This window comes from Pteropus medius, unplaced genomic scaffold (assembly GCF_902729225.1).
Source record: "Pteropus medius unplaced genomic scaffold, Ma_sr-lr_union100, whole genome shotgun sequence".
Lineage (NCBI taxonomy): Eukaryota > Metazoa > Chordata > Mammalia > Chiroptera > Pteropodidae > Pteropus > Pteropus medius.
In genome coordinates, this window is record NW_024349804.1 from 453,625 (window position 1) to 472,902 (window position 19,278).

At 34.4% G+C, this 19,278-nt stretch overlaps 1 protein-coding gene across 4 annotated transcripts in view; it reads right to left on the reverse strand.

Moving 5' to 3' along the window:
* The window catches only part of ZCCHC4 (zinc finger CCHC-type containing 4), a 38,539-nt gene that overhangs the window by 3,365 nt on the left and 15,896 nt on the right, over positions 1–19,278 (reverse strand). For 2 of the 4 annotated variants that reach the window (XM_039838060.1, XM_039838059.1), the window contains exons 6-12: positions 15,595–15,667; positions 11,634–11,784; positions 10,137–10,237; positions 3,477–3,598; positions 3,146–3,221; positions 1,308–1,359; positions 648–792 (exon numbers count right to left, since the gene is read on the reverse strand). In XM_039838060.1, the coding sequence (XP_039693994.1) occupies positions 648–792; positions 1,308–1,359; positions 3,146–3,221; positions 3,477–3,598; positions 10,137–10,237; positions 11,634–11,784; positions 15,595–15,667 (720 nt within the window). The remainder of the gene's footprint in view (positions 1–647; positions 793–1,307; positions 1,360–3,145; positions 3,222–3,476; positions 3,599–10,136; positions 10,238–11,633; positions 11,785–15,594; positions 15,668–19,278) is intronic. The other 2 variants (XM_039838061.1, XM_039838062.1) reach the window with 2 other exon arrangements.

Consider the following 19,278-nt stretch of genomic DNA (forward strand, 5'->3'; position numbering starts at 1 on the left):
TAAAACAAGGGAACTCAATACCCATTATCCATTTTAGTTTAAAATGAAGTATAATCATTAAAGGTAGCTTAGTTGAAACAGCAATGGCTTTCCTAAATATGCTATTATCTTTGGTATAACTTTGCTCTGAGTTATAACCAATGCCCAGTATTGGTGGGAGATGGGAAATTATCATAGGGGGGAAAAAGAGGGTAAAAATTAAAACTTTAAATACTTAAATTGTTACATGTACCTACATATTTTTCTAGAAGTCTGAAATAACTTCATTTTCCAATGTGTGAAATTACACATGCCATTCCATCTGAAATGATTCTCCATCCCTACCTGCTATCACGTGTTTACATCTGATTTGTCCTGACTTAAACATCATGTCCTTCAATAAAGCCTGAACTCTAATCCCATAAATTATAATTTCACATGAACCACAGGAGATATAAACTCACTTTCCACTTTATAGTTTGTAAAATTTTAGGCTATTTGACTCATCTTTATATCCTCCCTCCCCCATCTATGCAAATACATTACACTGAAAAGAACAATTAATTTATCACTTCTGAATCCTATAACTAGCATAATTTTGTGGATTGCTCTGTATAAAACCATACATGGAAAATATTTTTTCTGCTAAGTAAAAGAATTCAACTAACTTGTTAGCTTTCTTAGATGCAGAGATGTTAGGACAAGTACCACGTTTATGATCTAATTCACCACAAATGAAGCAGCCGTCTTTAGGGCCCTCGCAAGAATGATCTGGAAGAGCACAGTGATTGCAAATGCTGCAGTGGATCCAGGCTGGAGAACATAAATTAAGTTTTAGAGGAGGTTCATTAATATAATTTTTCATTTGATTAACCTTTATGATAGGGAAGCATGAATAATGTTTACTTCAAATATTGTGATTGGTTTGCATAGCTGGTTATAATTTGGCTAAAGAGGCCAAAGTTAAGAGACTGGAATCTCTCATAAAACAGCTAACTTCTTTCTAATATGTGGCAACAAATTTAGCCTTCCTCCAATGAGTCATGATCTCAGAGCCACTAACACACTGGGAGCTAGCTGGGTGACACAAAGCCCTATTAAAATAAGCCAAACCAAATGCCACACTGAAACGTGTTAGTAGTCATGTCTCTCTATGAAGGAGAAAATGTACATTTTGGTAGCTGTAAAAATTAAAAAGCAAGCAAATTCATGCAGGTCTCTATATTATTTTTTTCTTTTATAAATACAGTTAAATTAAAATCCTACTAAAATGAAAAAAAAACCCAAATGTTTTCATAGGCTCTCAAATATTAATTCTAAATACTTACAAGGCTTTACACACTTTTTGCAGAGAAAGCAATGGTTCCATTTCCTGCCATCCTACAAAAACAATTTTTAAATTATGTTTAATTTGTCATTAAAAATCAAGTCCCACAATTAAAAATTAAAATGTCTTATTAAAATCTGTATAAATTATTAATTCCTTATTTCTCACTTTCCTGGGCTTCAAAATTACATACTTTGATTTTAATTTATACTTTTCTCCACTCAAATCAATGACTTCTTGGTGGGCCCCAATTTCCTTAACTCTAAAACAAGGGGATTTTTGTAAATGATCTTGAAAGTCCATTCCAGGTAGAGCAAAGCAATCTGCATAAGGAAAGGCTCAATGAAAATTTCAAGAGAATTAATGATTTATAATTTTTATGCGTCTATCTGGCACAATCCTTAATAAAATTCATATTTGAGAATTTCATGTAATTAGAAAGAGATTATAGGTTACTACTGAGGTAATTTTAAAACTGTGAAGTAAAACATATGGAAAAATGCATGAAACACATCAGTAAACAGTGACGCACCCCACAGGTCAAGAAAGAGTACCACCAGCCCCAGACGCTGCCCCACATGCCCCTTCCTGAGCCAGTCCCCTTCCTGCCCAGCTTAGTGACAAATATTGAAGTTTTGTGATGGCCACTTCCTTGTTTACTTTCACCAATATGTGTGCATCTCTAAAAAATAAAATTTTGTCTTCCTCATTTTGAACTTTTATGATTTGGGCATCATTTTTTAAAATGAACGATATACAGATAATTTCTAAATGAATTAAAAATATATGTAATCAGATGGGTTACCATAATTAAAAGCTAGTATAAACCAGTGATAAAATTATAAAGTTATGAAAAATGTACTTTCTAATAGTTATAAAAATACACCCTTTCTCTTTGAAAAATAACATGTGCTTATCGGCCAAACTAAACTTCACGTTTCTTTCTGACTGGACGTAGTTAAAATGACAGAGCAACTTTAATGGTGATCCCACCTCCCTAAACACAGAGGAGGTGTGTCCCGGGCAGCCCCTCCTCATCCCTAGAAAGCGAAGAGGACCCGCACCATCTGCTAGGGCTACTGTGAGCGGTGAATGACTTAGTTCATGGGCAGCTCTTACGAAAGGGCCTGGCACATAAAAAATGCACAAGACGTTATTAATTATAGTTTCTTCAAAACAGTGATGGTATCTCATAGTTCAACACCTTATTCGAAACATTGTAATTCTGTCCTCCACAAAATTCAGTGCTTTATTTGAAATACTAGTAATTTCAGCAGTCATATCTATTTTATATAGCAGTACTATACAAAAATGAATTCAAATAATTGTTAATGATGATGAAGCCAACTGTGTTACATGCCATTGAGTTGGCTCTGCTCTTGGCGACCCTACGAATGAGTGACATCCATAATGTCCTGTCCTCAACAGCCCTCCTCAGCTCCTGTGGACTCCTACCTATGGCTTCTTTTATGGAGTTAATCTATCTCATATTTAGTCTTCCTCTTTTCCTGCTGCCTTTTATTTTCCCCAGAATGATTGTCTTTTCCAACAAATCCTGTCTTCTTATGATGTGCCCAAAGTAAGACGGCTTCGATTTTATCATTTTGTGCTCAGTGATGTTTCAGGCTTAATTTACCAGAAGACCCATTTGTTCACCGAGGTATTTTTAAAAGTCTGTTGTACTCTATAATTAGAAATAAACTACTATACCGAAGTATAATAAATGATAATATATTAATACAAATATTAACAAAATAACATTAAACGAATGTAATGAAACCAGTAAACTAAAATAACTGACATATTTGAATAAAAAATGTATTTTAAAGAAACCTATACCTTGGATGTGCAAGAATTACAGTGCTCACAGTGTTGATTCTCTAGAGAAACGTATCGCTGACACAGAGGGCAAAATCTGAGGAGGAAAGACAGACTTGGAGAAATCAGCTGCGTATACTTATTGAGATTCACAGAGTAGATAAAAGTTTGTGGGGGCACTCATTACAAAAATTGGATGTTAATCCAAATTCAATTCAATATAAAATTACGGGCCAAAGTTAAAAGTAACAGAAGAACTACATGAGTCAATATTAAAAAGCATTTTAATGTTAGCTATATGGAACTTTATTTTCAATGACCTGTGTATTTCAAGGTCCCACTGTAATCTTACCTGTACCCTTCTTCAACAGGAAGGATTATTTTGTTGGGTGGAATATTGGTGAAAATACGCACAGGAGACTGTTTTCGACCCGTCTTTCCATGTTTATAAAGTGCATGATTATCGTAATCTACCTAAAAAATTTTTAAAAATTTAAAAAGAAAGTTTAATCAAATGAGTCAACATTCATTAACATTCTTTAACCAATAACTGAATGACCTGATGCCAAGATACAAATTAAACTGAAGTATTTAATAAGAAATTCTTAAAAGCAAAAGTTTACTTATTAATCAATAGCCTCAGAAAGGCCTCTGTGACAGTAAAATTTCATTATAAAAATGGCAAATTTTTTTATAACAAATTCACATTGCTTGGTTCTAAGAACAACTCTAATCTTTTATATAATACAATAGACTTTACAAGATAGGCTATTATGTAATTAGATTTAGCTCTGACATTAAAACATTTCACCTTTGAAGACATGTGCCAGCTTGGTTGCAGCTTTTCATTCTGTCTGTGTGAAATTCACTACACGCCTTTTCATTTCACCAAGTATCAGGACGGACTCAGTTTGGCCTTCTGCCAGTCACTATTTGACAGAGCACAGGCCAGACAGTGGCTGTGCCCCTCACTTCTTATGTGACCTTAAGCCCGTACGCATGATTTTCAAGTGGAAAAGGAGGGGACCTTAGAGTTGCTATGAAGGTTAAATGAGGTAATATATGTAAACACTGAGTTCAGGGCCTGGCATATGGTAGAGGTAGACGGACAGATGGAACTGAAGAGAGACCCATAACTACAGTTCTTCTCCCCACAATGACTATTTCAAACATTTACAGCTCTCTCAAGATCCCTAACTTGACTTTCAGTTTCAGCAGATTATCTCGAAAGTAAACTAAAGCTAAGAAGCACGATTTCTTTGGCTTCTTGCTCCTGTCTCCTCCCCCAACCACTCTATTATCCATACACGTTTTCAACTTGGTTTTAAACCTATTATGAATTCATCTGGCCACTTAGTCCATCTTTCTTTAGATCAGTAATTCTCAAAGTGTGGTGTCAGCATCAGCAACATCACCTGGGATTTTGTTAGAAATGCAAGTTATCACCCACCTAAGGCCTAATATAGCAGAAACTCTGAGGGTGGGGCCTCACAATCTGTATTTTTAATAAGCCCTCCTGGCACACTGAAATTTGAGAACCACTGTTTTAGCTTATCCACAAGAATACCATGAGATTTTTATGAGGTCAATACAGGTAGAGCCCAATTTTCAAATAGGTTGTAATTAATCATTTAGATTCTAAACAAGAATACTCTTAAAGAAGTGACAACAGAACTGGCTCACAAGCTAGCAAGCCACAAAAATGTAAGGACCTAAAGACAATGGAAAGGGGGGCCTTTCATGGGAGACTCCTAAGCTCTCTCCATGGCCCTCCCAAAGCCTCCTAAATTTATAGGTAGACAAATTCAGGAAGACTGATTAACAAGTTCCAGCAGTGGAGAAAAAAAAGTATGGGGTCGGGAGACTCAGCTAAATAAGGGACGGTATGAAAAAACTTTTGGGGGTTCTGTTAACTGTCAGTATGGTGAGGCCACAGTCTAGCATAACTTAAAAAGCTGGCACGGGCTCACAGCTGGCCTACACAGAAGTGTAATACCAAAACAAGGAAAGGATGAGGTCAGATGACATCTGAAGCCCTGCATTCAGACTACATTTTAAGAGAGACATTAATAAAACCAGTTAATTTCCACTGAAAGTAATGAAAATGAATAGGATTTAGAGTTTAACATATGGGTGTTTATTCAGAAAAAAGAAGACTGGGAGGATCTGATAGCTATTTTATAACTGAAGGGGTGTCATGTGGAATAGAAATTAGACTTATCCTTTATTGCTTTGGAGAACAGAAGTAGGACCAATGGTTAGAAGTTAATAGGGAGCATATTTTATCTCAATACGAGAAAATTTTCTAACGATTAGAGCTATTAAATAAATTGAGTTGCCTTGTTAGGCTGTAGGACTTTGCTCACTGAAAGCAGTCAAGTGAGGCTAGATGACTTCTTGTCATGAATTTAGTGGAGAGGATTATTACACTGGGAAGTTAGCCTATATTCACCTCTATGTTTCTTTCCAACTTTAAAATTCTATGAATACGTTACCTATTAGAGGCTAAGATACAAAAGTAGATTTTACTTCAAAATCACCTTAAAATAGTACTTTAAATAGTTTTCTTTTAAAATGACTTAAATTCATCATTTTTCCCCATTGTACTTCTCTATGGACTCAATAAATATATGGCACCTTATTAAATTCAACAAAGGTATTCCAAACATTCATGAGCGTCATAAGAAAAAAAATTCTTCCCAAGAACCTTAAGAAGATTTTTCAAATGTTGGAAAAGAGTATCTTAGAAAGATTTCTAGCAAATGGAATATTCCATGCAATATAATAGATAGCAGATGGAAGGGAGGGAGAAAAAGAACAATTTCTTTATGGTTACCCAAGGAATCAGAAAATGTATGTGTCAGGAAGGTGGTTGATTGCTTGATTTTGCATAACCTAATTGAGATTATTATTATTTTTAAATGCGGGTTTGTTGTGCTAATTAACTATAAACATATGGTATGTAAAATGCATGCTGCTAGGGTAAATTAATGTACCTCTAACATACATCCATATTTCATAGCTTCATCCACACAAATAAACCTCCTATGGAACCGTTGTAAAGCAAACACAATTTTGCAAATTGCATATCACTAGTGGTAGAGCTGATACACCATTTTCCCATCATTATCCCTGACATTTCACTCACAATGATGATGAGAGGCATTCTCAAATAGAAAATTTCTCCCATGGAACTGATTAATGTGATGAAGTACTGTATAGAAATGAGGGAAAGCACAAAATCTCTGTACTTCCTAACTTTTAATTTTATCTCTACGCAAATTTCTTCTGTAACATGAGACTGAAACTAGTTATACAGAAACCAAGACATTCAAGTCAACAAACATATATTTTGCACCTACTATGTTCTAGACATCAGGCCAGAAAACAAAGATTAAATAAAACAGAGTACTTATATTTTCCTAACTCCCTAAGGATTATGTTTAATTTCAGTATATTCAAAAGATCCCAAGTGAACTCTTCAGCTCTATCAACCAATTTCTATCACAATAGGTCTTTCAGTTGTATTCTCCATACCCCATGTAATCTCTTATTTTAAATTACTGTAAATATATTACCATAAAGTATATATATAATATATAATTATATATGTGATATATATTACATGTTATTATATATTATATTATAATTACATATGTGTAATATATATAATATATATATTATCCTCCTTGTCACTCCAAATCTATTGAATTGTTTTACATTTATTATATACTGAGTTTTAAGAATTTCAGTTGCCATCTTTTAATTTACAATCATTGGAAACTGCTGTCAAAATATCTTGCTTTCTGAACATGAAACTAGCCTTGAAAAACAGTTTTCTATACAGGATGATTTTTTGAAAGCTATCTTAAAAAAAAACAAACCAAAAGCAAAGAACTCAACCTTTAAGACTCCAGACAAATGTCCCAGATGAAGTAGAAACAAGAGATCATATATGTTTAAGGTAGAAGATAGTGAGATGATCTAGCTGAGATACAATAAATGTAAGAGTTGAATGCCATCGCTCCCTGACCCTGACCCTGTGAAGGCCATCGCTAATCAGTTACACTACTCTCTGCCACTGAGCCTGAGTATTCTCAACAAATTCTCCAGAAAGTCATTACCAATTTATCAGGATTAGCGCTAAAAGTGAAATTTATCTGCCATCCCTTTTCTGGTTCAATCATTTTATTTTATTGGTAAGGAAACAGAGACCTAGAAAGATAAAGTGACTTCCCCTATGATTCAATAGCCTCTAAAAGGCAGTGTAGAACTCAAACTTCTGACTCTAAATCAGAATTTCTTTTCATTATCACATCCTTCCTTTCTAATCTACCCTTAACAAAACTCTTGGGTTTCTAGGTCTTCGAAAATTGTTTTATTCTGCACTATTCAAGTGCTTTAACACACAAGAGTCTACACCGTTTATATTTTATGAAGATTTTGTAGCATTTCCACCTTGCTCTTATCTGAAAAGTATTTCAAAAAGAGATTTACTGGCTTTTTTTTTTTTAAACTTCATTGTGATCTAGGGTTTTATCATCATCTTAGGCCATGTCAGAAAGAAGGATTAATCAAGGTCTATGGGAAAAGAGCTGTGAAGTAGAACAGACTTTCGAATTTTTATTTGATGAAGGCTAATATAAAAGTTACCACAAAGTGAGGTTACAGTAACAAAAGAAAGAAAAAGCAAAAGGTTCAGAAAGGATAATAAGTCCAGAGAAATTTTTTTTAAGTTGAAAAACCATCGAAGGGGAGGTACAACAAATAAGGTTAATAAATACACAAGGAGATATGGTAAAGTCAATTTCTCCAACTGAGCTTGTCATGGGCAGTAGTGTTCTTATCTTCAGTAAGAGTCATGAAAAACAAGTTTTTTTTTGTTTCATAGATTTTTTCCTAATTTTTCTTTTCAAAAGTTGGCTTTCTCTTTATCGAAATGACTACTTTTCACCCTGTCCAATAAACATAACCTAATTAGAGCCTTTTCACCAATACATTGAATTACATAATTATTTCCAATAAGCTTGGACCTTGGAACTATTTCTCAAAACTAAAACTCCAGTATTTCCAAAAGTTCCTTCCTAGTAATACAGGCTGTCTAAACAAACAGTAATTGGCTACTCTACATTAACCTTTCTCATCTGCTTTATTCTGGATCTGCCTTTGCCTCCTCACCATTTCGAACTCTTGTCCACAGTGAAAACTTCTCTCTAAATGTAGATGAAACAGTTTTCTGAGGGACTTCGTATTTTGCAATTTTAATGTCTCAGATACTGTACAAAAAAAGGACCTGAAGAGAGTTTTACCTCCACCTTGAGACTATCTGAAAGATGACAATATAGTGATGGTTACGACAATGCTGATAGCAATAACCTTGACTCTATACTTGCTGTGTGTCAGGGCCTAGGCTAAGCCTTTTTAATGAATTATCTCATATAATTCTTAAAACCTTATGAGGCAGATATATTATAACTATGCTCATATAACAGGCAAGATGAGCTTCAGGGAGTTACATAAAATGTGCCTAGCTAGTAAATGACAGAACCAGGATTAAAACTCAGTTCCTTTTCAAATCCAGAGTTCATGCTCTTTTTTCATTCAGTTATTGATTCAACATGTAGGGTATCTACTCTGTACCGAGCATTGTACTAGGTGATCATTCACTGTCAAAAGCAGCAGATGCTCCTGGAAACTGGAACTAGTTTACTTAGTTAACAGCCTTGGGTATGTCAGCTAACTCTGCATTGCTAATGTCAATACTAGAAGCATCCCTCAGACAAGAAATAGAAAACTGGGTACCCTAAAAAGGAAAGTAAACCAGCTTTAAGAATAATTATGATATGGATTTTGCCTAAAGCAGAGTTCAAAACATCAAGGTTAAAATGGCTTGTGTTACACAGTTTTGGAAAGGAACCTATTAATATAGTTCAATAGTCATAAAAATGTGTCCATTAAATTTGATAATGTAATTTTTAGAATTCTATTTTAGTTTTGGGAATTCATTTAAGTTATGTAAGATATGAAAAGAATTATATGAATAAAAGATGTTTATGGCAGGGTTATTTGTAGTACCTTAAAGGCGGAAGCAACCTATAAGTCCAAAAAAAAGAGAATGATAACATAGCCGATGAATGAAATAATTAGGAGGATCAGAACCAAGTGCTAGCTTGGAACTACTAGTGAATACATTTACAGTTCTAGGGATGAAAAGCCTTCATCAGAGGCTAGTCAATTGCTCGGAAAACTCAAATAGAAAATTATAATTACAAAAGAGGAAGTAGTGCCCACCTGATGACCACACATAGTAACAGAGACAACAGGGTTAGCTTCAGCACCCAAGGAAAGTGGACATTAAAACAGAAGAACAAGCTGAGGGGCAGGGTGGAGCCACCATGGTCTCCAGGGTCTCTTCTCACCCATGGGAGGTTCCCAGGGCCTTGGGCAGAGACATGAAGGAGGGCTAGTCAATTCCGCCCTGCATCAGCACACGCACACTCACACACAGACTAACATTTCTGCCTCTCTGATGCCCCACGACCTTGGGCAACCTCTCTCTCCTTAGAACTCCTGGCACCTTGAGTTGCACAATGAAGTGTACATGGCAATGCACTGACCAGAAAACGCGATTTACTTCTCTACAACCTCTGAACAGAGAAAACCCAAGTAAACAATGATGATGCTGGGGTGCTACGAAATCTTCTGGTGATAATACCTGCACCTCAGAATCACCTGGGAAGCCAGGTAAAATGTTTTTTCTTGGGGCTTTACCTTCTGATTTTGATTTAGTTGGTTTATTTTGGTACCTAAGAATCTCTATTTTTAATAAGCACCCTAGGGATCACAGACATGTTAGATACCACTGGACTAAGCTATATAAGGTATAATTTCAGTGTTTAATATAGCTTATAGTATTTCATTAACTAAAATCAATGAACAGTTTTATCAGATTATTTATTTAAGCTAATTATCCATTCCCCAACCATGCCAGAAGACAGAATATTTACTATACCTGATAATCCAGCATGCAGAAGCTTGGAAAAAACTGACAAATTCGGGATTCAAAAAAATAGGGGAAAATCCAGAAAATGGGTAGTTCTTTGTGATTGTTATCTAATGGATCACAAAAAAGGAAGAAAGAAAATAAGAAATTGATATTAAAGAAAAAATAAAACATTATAACTAGAAAACTCTGGTATCAAGAGAAACTGCAATCATTCAATACATTTAAATCATACAAAAGGAAAGTGTTTACCACAGTGACATTTACAACCTTACCTTTCCCGACAGCAATGGGAATGTTCTTTTATATCCAAACACAGATAAAAAGGTACGTAAATGCATATTTACATACATATCGCTATAGTGTATGGAAAAGCAAAGATATTAACAAAAAAGTGTGAAATTAATTTTTATGAGAGGCAGGAAACACAGCTATTATTTACAGAGAGCCTCATATAGGCTGAGCACAATGCTGGGTACTTCCTATAAATTATCTCCTTTTAATAACCTCTAGAGTTAGATATTAATAGTCCCATTTTACAGAAGGGAAAACCGAAGCTGCGTGATTTAAGTAACTGGTTCAAGCTCATGCAGCTGGTAAATGGCGGAACCGGAATCAAGCCCACAGAGCTTTCTATCACTTCCCAATAACATACTTCATCCACTCTGATAAGTGACTTAAGAACAGAAAATAAGTGGAATACTTAATTAACACTACGAGTTATGTTTTAGATTCCGTTTGCATTCTGTCCCCAAGGCACACTATTTATGTAGCACTATTAATGGAGAAGCGCGATCACAAATTCTCAACACTCTTATAATTTATCAACTTGCAAGCTGGAAACTAAAAATATGATTGTACAGAGTAACAAGATAATTATATGAAATACGTTGAAGTCCTAAGCCACTTTACACTGCGGAATAACCCTCAGCCATTAACCCACGTCCAGGACCGCGTATCTGTTTCACTGGTAACCACAGTTAGGATACTGGATGTCTCACTTTTCCACCCAAATCTTGGCCCCGTTTAGAGCTCTGGGCCAGAAGTTGGGTGCCCTCTTATTTAGAGATGTGGGCAGGACTTTAGGAACAGGGACTGTAAAGTCCATGAGGCAGAGATGTGTGTCTGTCTTGTTCACTACTCTGGTCCTTGCACCTAAACAGTATCTGGTACACAGTAGCCATTCAGTAAATACTTATTAAATAAGTGACAACTCACTGCTATTCTTCATAATGTCCTTTATTCCCACCAAAAAAAAAAAAAAAGTATATATATATTTTACCTATAAAGCCATTTAAAAACACATTATTAAGATAATATAAAGTATGTCATGATGACAATTGACACATTATCGAATAAACCTGTTTTTTTTTTTTAAAAAAAAAAGACAAGAACCCAAGGCAAATATATTTTATCAATGCTCTGGTTCACTGAGATCACTAACATCTGACAGGAAGTAAATATATAGATACATATTTATTTTGCAGTAAGTAATAAATTATACACCTTGGCTTTGACCTTCTTTCCACATAGCAATTAACTTCTTGAATGTAACAGCCAGAGGTTCAACCAAGCCACCAAAAGGAGGATCTGTCACCATAATGACTCCTTCACCTTTATCTTCCTGTAAAAATGTTCTGCATACTTCAAGGGCAGCCTGGAATAAATAAGAATTCATTTCTAAATTAGGACTAGAGGGAGGCACTTCCTATGTGGAGGAGAATGCATAAGGCTCAGTTTCACCCTTCATACTGAAATTTCACCCATCCTGCCATCCCAGAGTCCCTCACTGACATCCTGAAGCCTTTCTCATTCAGCCCTTATAAGATTTTATCTTTGCGTTCCTTGATAAGCAGGTTTTTAAAACTGCAAATTCAAATACCATCACTATCAAAGGACTACACATTTCAAATGGTTAAATTAAAAAACTAAATTTAGTAACCTAAAAGAGAGAAACTCATTACCCATGAAGACTATCTAAAATGCTAAATTCAATTCAACAAACAGAAGCAGAGACTGCGCTAAACACTAGAGACACAAAGATGAGTAAGGCAGTTTTTTTCTGTCTAGTTTATCCACTGCCATGAGTTCAGTTTAATAAGAGCTACAAATTACCAGTTAAACAAGCACACGTTTTTGAGTACCAGGTAAATGATAGACATATTTGAACACATAGGTAAGTAAATAAATGAAAGCTGACAAATAACAAAACTTATCCAGGCCATGAAACCATGCTATTAACATATTTTCCCAACAACCTGGTTGAAGTATTTTAAATAATTGCAAATTTAACATCAACTACTGTCTAAGATATTTATCATTTTTTGCTTTGGGAGAAGTTAATAAGAGATATATCTATAATACTAACTCTAGTCATCTGACTTTGTAGTAGTTTTCAAATACATATTTACCTATAAAAGCAAATCAATACTCATACAAAATGGCATAAGATTTTAAAGTTTAATGGTATTTTGAACTTTAATAAACCTATATGTACTTTATAATAAAATATATATTGTTCTACGACTAAATCAATTTAGAAGACACACCGATGAGAGAAAAAAGCATAACATCTAATCCCTTTTCCCTTGGAAAGTCTTTATTAACTTCCTACTGGAAGTCCTACAGCAAAGGATAGTATGTCAAGAAGGTTAATCATTTTTCAAGTGCTGCCTAGTACTTTCTTAACCTGCCTATGAGAACAAGGACCGAAAGGTACATATGATGTTATTGAAAAACCTTCAAATTCTTTAGAGTTCAAAGCAGAAAAAAAGAAAATAAACAAGTAAACTATGCCTAAGAATAAACGCTTAACCAGATTTAAAAAACATTAAAGAATCAATGGCGTAAAGTCCCGTCATGCATTGCTAAGGGCCCTAACGTTGACCACCTATGGGAAACATGCTTGCTTAATGCCACCAAAGTCAACAGTAACAACTCTTCTGCATCTCAGTCATCACTAAAAACATGCTTGGCATTTTAAATAGCCATGTTCTACACATACTTTAACCCCCTTTACCATTAAGGCATATGACATTTTTGTCATCCAAAAGACTCTATTATTTACTATGAAAAAATCCTGTGCGGGAAACTCCTGCTTTTCAATCGAGCAGACCGTAAAGGGCACATGTGCAGTGACAGAGGAGGATAGCCTCAAGGCAGCACCCTGCACACCTTCCCAGGCTCCAAGGAGACAAATACTCAGTGATTGACTAGCAGATGGTAACCTCTACTGAAAATCTTGGGAAGTAGAAAAAGGGCCGATAATAAAATCATTAAAGCAACAGTTTTCTGTATATCAATCGCTATAGTTGCAGTGCTATTTAGAGGCTGTTCCTAAAATATAGAGAGGGGACAGCCTGAGCTGATGACTGTTTCCTGCTGGGAAAGGTAAGTGAAGCTCAGGTTTGGCAGCTTATTCAAACCCTTATTCCAGAAACTTATAAGGTATTTCTATAAAATTCCAATAAAAGTTACATAGAGTTTCCTAGAAAAAAGGTTGAATGCATGTTACTTTCTTAAAATATATGAAATTGCTAGCCAACTATTAGGGATTTAAATGTAATTTTATACTTATCTTTTCATTATTATTCAAAATAAGCAGCAAAATCCTGGTATGGTATTAAAATCACTTAACTAGACCCTGACCCACCGCTGCAGCGTCAAGCAATAATATAACTCAGTTACTTCCTTGTCTATGCCACCAGCTCAGACAGCACCCCTGAGTTCAAGGCCCCACAGTTTCAAGAGGCCATACTGGACACTTCCACTTCAACATTCCACCAGCCCCACAAAAAACATTTCCAAACGTCACTTCCAAACTTCCCTACCCTCTGTTTCGAAGGGTGAAATACAGATCCAGGTCTCACCACCAAGTCAGCTTTCTCTGATGTCTCCCCCAGTACACTGATCACGTCTTTCTATTTTTTAAATGAGGTATGATTTTTTTTTAAAATTCAGGTGTACAACATAATGATTACGCCAAGTCTTCCTGTTTCCATCTGTGAAATGCCAGAATCTACTTGTTTCCTCTCTAACCCACTGCCACTATCCTAGATGAAGAGTCCCTCAACATTTATTATCAAGTGATTTTTCGATTTCTCTCCTTCATGATAATCTAATCAGTTTTCAAATCCTAGTGATTATCAACACTAAATAAGCCCTTTGGGAAATGAAGAAATACATCTAATTCTAACTGTTATTTATTTCAATACCTGGTTTTCATGGCTATCACAGCTGAAAAATATGTATCACAATGCTAAACAGATTCTGATAGGAGGAGTAGATCGTTGGCTGTACTTACTAAATCAGGAGACTCATTTTTCTATCTCAACCAACAATTTAGAATTTGCTTGGCTTTCATTCTATCATGAGCTAGTATCTTAAAGTACAATATATGATAAGTATGGTTTGCAATTTTTAAAAAAAATTGATATACACATACAAACATATATGCTTCAAATAATCTTGATAATTTCAAAACATTTTCAAATTCAAAATCTCTTGTCAGGTGTGATTACTTGATTGCTTATAGACTTTATTTTGTAATAGTAGAAGTATCAGCTCTGCTATGTTGTTTTATTCCCAGTGACATTATTAACATCGTATTGAAAGCAGCTTTTTTTTTTTAAGCCACTATCTTTTTTTAAGACTATTTTTTAGAGTAGTTTTAGGTTCACAGCAAAATTGAGAAGGTGGTACAGGGAAATCCCACATATGCCCCATTCCAAAACACACACAGGCTCCTCCATTATCAACATCCACCACCAGAGGGGACATTTGTTACGTGTTGATGAACCTACACTGACACATCATTATCACCCAGAGTTCACAGTTTACATTAGGGTTCACTCTTGACACTGTTTTTAAAGGATTATTTTAATAAAACCATAAATCCCCCTAACTGGGATATGAAATTTATCAGGGAGGCAGACACCAAACAATACTAACCACAGAACTATTTAACTACAGTATTGTAAATCTACAAAGGAGAACGTGACCTTGTCTGGGGCTCAAGGGAGACTGAAGACGTGGAACAGAGCTCTGAGGGATTAAGTGACTTTACCAAGGCAAAGAGAGAGTAGAACACAGAGGGAACAGCATGGGTAAAAGCCCCTGTTGGAGAAAGACCAGTTTGAGATGAATTTCGTGTGCCCTGAACACAAACGACAAAGCAGGAACAGGGAGAAGAGGGGCTGGAGAGTGGCCTGGGCCAGATTACAGAGCCACAGGGGCCTTGGTAAGAAAAGTGGGTCTTTATCTAAAAAGCAGTTAAAAGTCACAAAAGAGGACTAATGTGATCACTTCTCCGATGCTCAATACACTCAGCGAATGAACAAAAATAAATGTCAATAAACAGGGAAACAGCCACAATTTGATCTTGAAGGACTTTAGAAAAATAACAAAGAAGGTACTCCTGAATTTGTTCTTCCACAACGAGAGAAGAGATAATGGTCATAATTCTTACCTTTCCGTCAAAGAAGTGATGATTAAACATATTATAATGGCAAAAGCTATCTTCCACATAAAACTGTGAATACCTGTAAAATAATGTTTATTACTGAAGATACTTGTCCAGTCACAGCTGTACAGTAAATAAATGTAAACTATAATGTAAAACTATGAAATCACACATTAAATAAAGTCAATTTCATCATTCTTTAGTTTTCTGAAATAAAGAATACTTCCTCAAAATCTCAGAGAGTCAGTAACAGTGGTTGATGAATAATGAACTTAAAAATTATGTTCCCAAGTTTGAAAAATCAGTGGCAAAACTACATATAAAGAATATACATGTTCTTATGGGCCAGTATACATAAACAATCAAGTTACTGAGAGATTATTATACAGTTTAAGCTTGAGATAGGTTGGTAATTAAAATATATCTCTTAGTTAATAATTTTAAGAAAAATAGTGAATCAAATTTCTGCTCAATAGCCGTTAATTGCTATATATTGTGTAGTTAACAACAAAAGTATTTGAAACAAAGCTTACCTATTTCAGATTAGCTTTATAAAATATGCTTCTCAATATATTAAAAAAGGAAGTATGTGCATTTCATAGGTATTGAATTAGTGCCAGGAAAGAGGGGATATTTATTTACAGATTGAATCATTTTATTCTTCTAATACTACTTTAAAAAGTTTTTTAAATTTATTTTTATTTAAAAAAATATTTTTAAATTTGTTTTTCAATTACAATTGGCATACAATATTATAGTGGTTTCAGGTGTAGTAACACACTAAAATGCTATCAGCAATAAATAAGAGTACCTACTTTGGATATTAACATTAATTTTTGCAGATTTACTAGGCAAAATTCATACTGAATTATGGTTATATTTGCATTTGATTTCTTACAAGACTGAGATTTCTTTATTCCTTAAATGTATTTGTGCTGTCTCTGTTTTCTCCATTTATGCAAATGAGTCTTAATGTCTTTCTTGCTGATTTCTGAGTTTTTGATATATTACAGAAACCTTTTTTTACCTCAGTAAGATTTTGAACTTTGCCAATTTTGTTATAAACAGCTCACATATGAACCACACCACCTTCTACATAGAGAATGAAAAAAATCAGGGACACATCCTTACTTATATGACTTCTTCAACCAGATCATGATAGTATCACTTCATTGTGTCTATTTCTATTCTCAGTTATCCATTACTGTCTATAATTGATTTATTATCCATGGGAGTATTTAATATAATGGACAACCCCTGCTTATCCTCTTCCTATTACACTGTGATTAAGAGCACAGGCTCTATAGTCAGAGGGTCTATTTTCAAACTCTGAGTCTCTCACTAATTAGCTGTGTAATGTTACTAAGTTATTTAACTTATCGGAGCCCTAGTTTCTTCATCTACAAAATGAGAAATGTAGTAGTTTCTACATCATAGGACTGGGTAAGAATAAATGAAATAATATATATAAAGTGCTTCACACAATGCCAACTACATAGCAATAATGAAATGTTAGGTATCATTATTTTAAGAAATACCAGCTGTAAAGATTTGTCTTCATGTCCCTAATATTAGGGAATTATGTTTATGTCCAAACAAAATCCCCCCCCTATAATCTAAATCCATTTCTTTTTGCTCTGTGAAGATGGAGGAACAGCTGTCCACCATTCTCAGTAAAATATTCCCTAATATTATTTAAGATACTGTTAGTACATCTGCTGATTTCATAAAATGTAAGTTTGCATTGAAGAAATAAACAAAAGGTTTCGATAACTGAAAAATATTTAAACTATATACTTAATGAACATCTCAAAAACTGTGGGACAATGTCAATTACCATGAGTAAATATCTTCTTATTGAACTAAATTCCACATAACTGATTATATATACATATATACTAGTACAGCTGTGAATCAGCTATATTTTGAAGGTTTTCTTCTTTCTTCCATTGCTTTGTATAAGCAAAAAGAAAAAAAATCCCTTTTTAAATCTATTTCTACCATGGCTCCATTTTTTTGTTGCTTCACAATGACACAATAGTCATTTTTTAAAATTAAAAGAGAAAATTTTATTTACATAAAATTCAAAACAGCACAGTTGTCCAAAACTTTCTGGACAGCAGTGGATTGAGCCAGAGAGAGAAAAAAGCCTAGATTTCAGCTCTAATTTTCCATCGATACAAACATTCATATTTTAAATTATGAAAAATCACTCGACGTTACCCTCTTAAAATGGAATTGGCCACAAAGAATTATTCTCTCCACTGAATAAGGCAAACAAAACCAATCAGAAATGCATGCACTTGAAAACTCCTCAAAAGGACACTCATTTAGTTTGGCCATTCGTTCTCTTTAAATGAGTCAGTTACCAAGTGTGAAACATGCCCTGGCACAAAGGAAACATAATCAAGAGCTGAATAAAATCAGTTCATGCAATGCACCCAAATCTATTTTTTTGATATAACTCTATTTGGATGATAGTTTGCCAAATAGAGTTTCACATTTTATGCTAAAATTAGAGCATACAGAAATCCATTTTACCAAATGTTAACTTCATATCTTAGACCCCCAGAAAAGGATATTTACAGCACATCTACACAGAACACTGGAGTTGAGGCAGTTCTCTGCAGCCTTAGACAGACCTGTTGTAGGGCAACAATAGACCAAAGTCCAAGTGCCAAAAGTAACCATTCACTCCCATATCACGCAGGAATTTTTTCCTGATTTAATTGTGGTCCTCGTGAGAAATCTGAACCAACTACACACTCCATCATACTCTACAGGCAACAGAGTTCATTCTGGCTACTCATATGTTTCAATAAACTAGCCTTCTTACCACTCAATGTTGATTTTTTGTAGCACTGACTCAGTAACAGTAAGTTATCAAAAAAACTAAGCTAGAATATCCTTAGTACAACACCTTCAGCCTTTTTTGCAATACACACACATACAGAGGTTTATAGACAAAAAAAGAAAAAAAAATTAGTGTCTTCCATAGTTATAAAAGAACTTTATCCATATCTCTTACTTCCTACTCTGACCAAAGAATTCAATTACAGGCTCAAGAAAGGTGAAGCTACAAGGTATGGCATATAGGGCTAAAGAGTTAAGGGGCCATTTAAATCTTTCAAATTAAATGTAAATGAGGTAAGATGAAAAGAGTTCTGGAGAATGGTTGCACAATGATGTGAATAAACTTTACTTAACATCACTGAACTGTATCCTTAAAAACGATTAACATGGTAAATTTTATGCTATGAGTACTTTACCACAACTTTTTAAAGTAAATCAGAGCACTAGCAATGAATAAACAAACAAAATTAAGAAAATTTAATTTACAATAGCAACAAAAAGAATAGGAATAAATTCAACAAAAAAAGTACAAGACTTGTACACTGAAAATTACGAAATATACTTTAAAGAAATTAAAGAAGAACTAAATAAATGGAAAGACATCTCATGTCTATGGATTGGAAGACTTAATATTAAGATTGTAATACTCTCCAAATTAATCTACAAGTTTAATGCAATCTCTATAAAAATCCCAGCTAGCTTTTTTGTAGAAATTGATAAACTGATCCTAAAATTCATATGAAAATGCAAGGAACCCACAATAGCCAAAATAATCTTGAAAAACAATAAAGTTGGAAGACTCACACTTTCCAATTTCAAAATGTACTACAAAGCAAC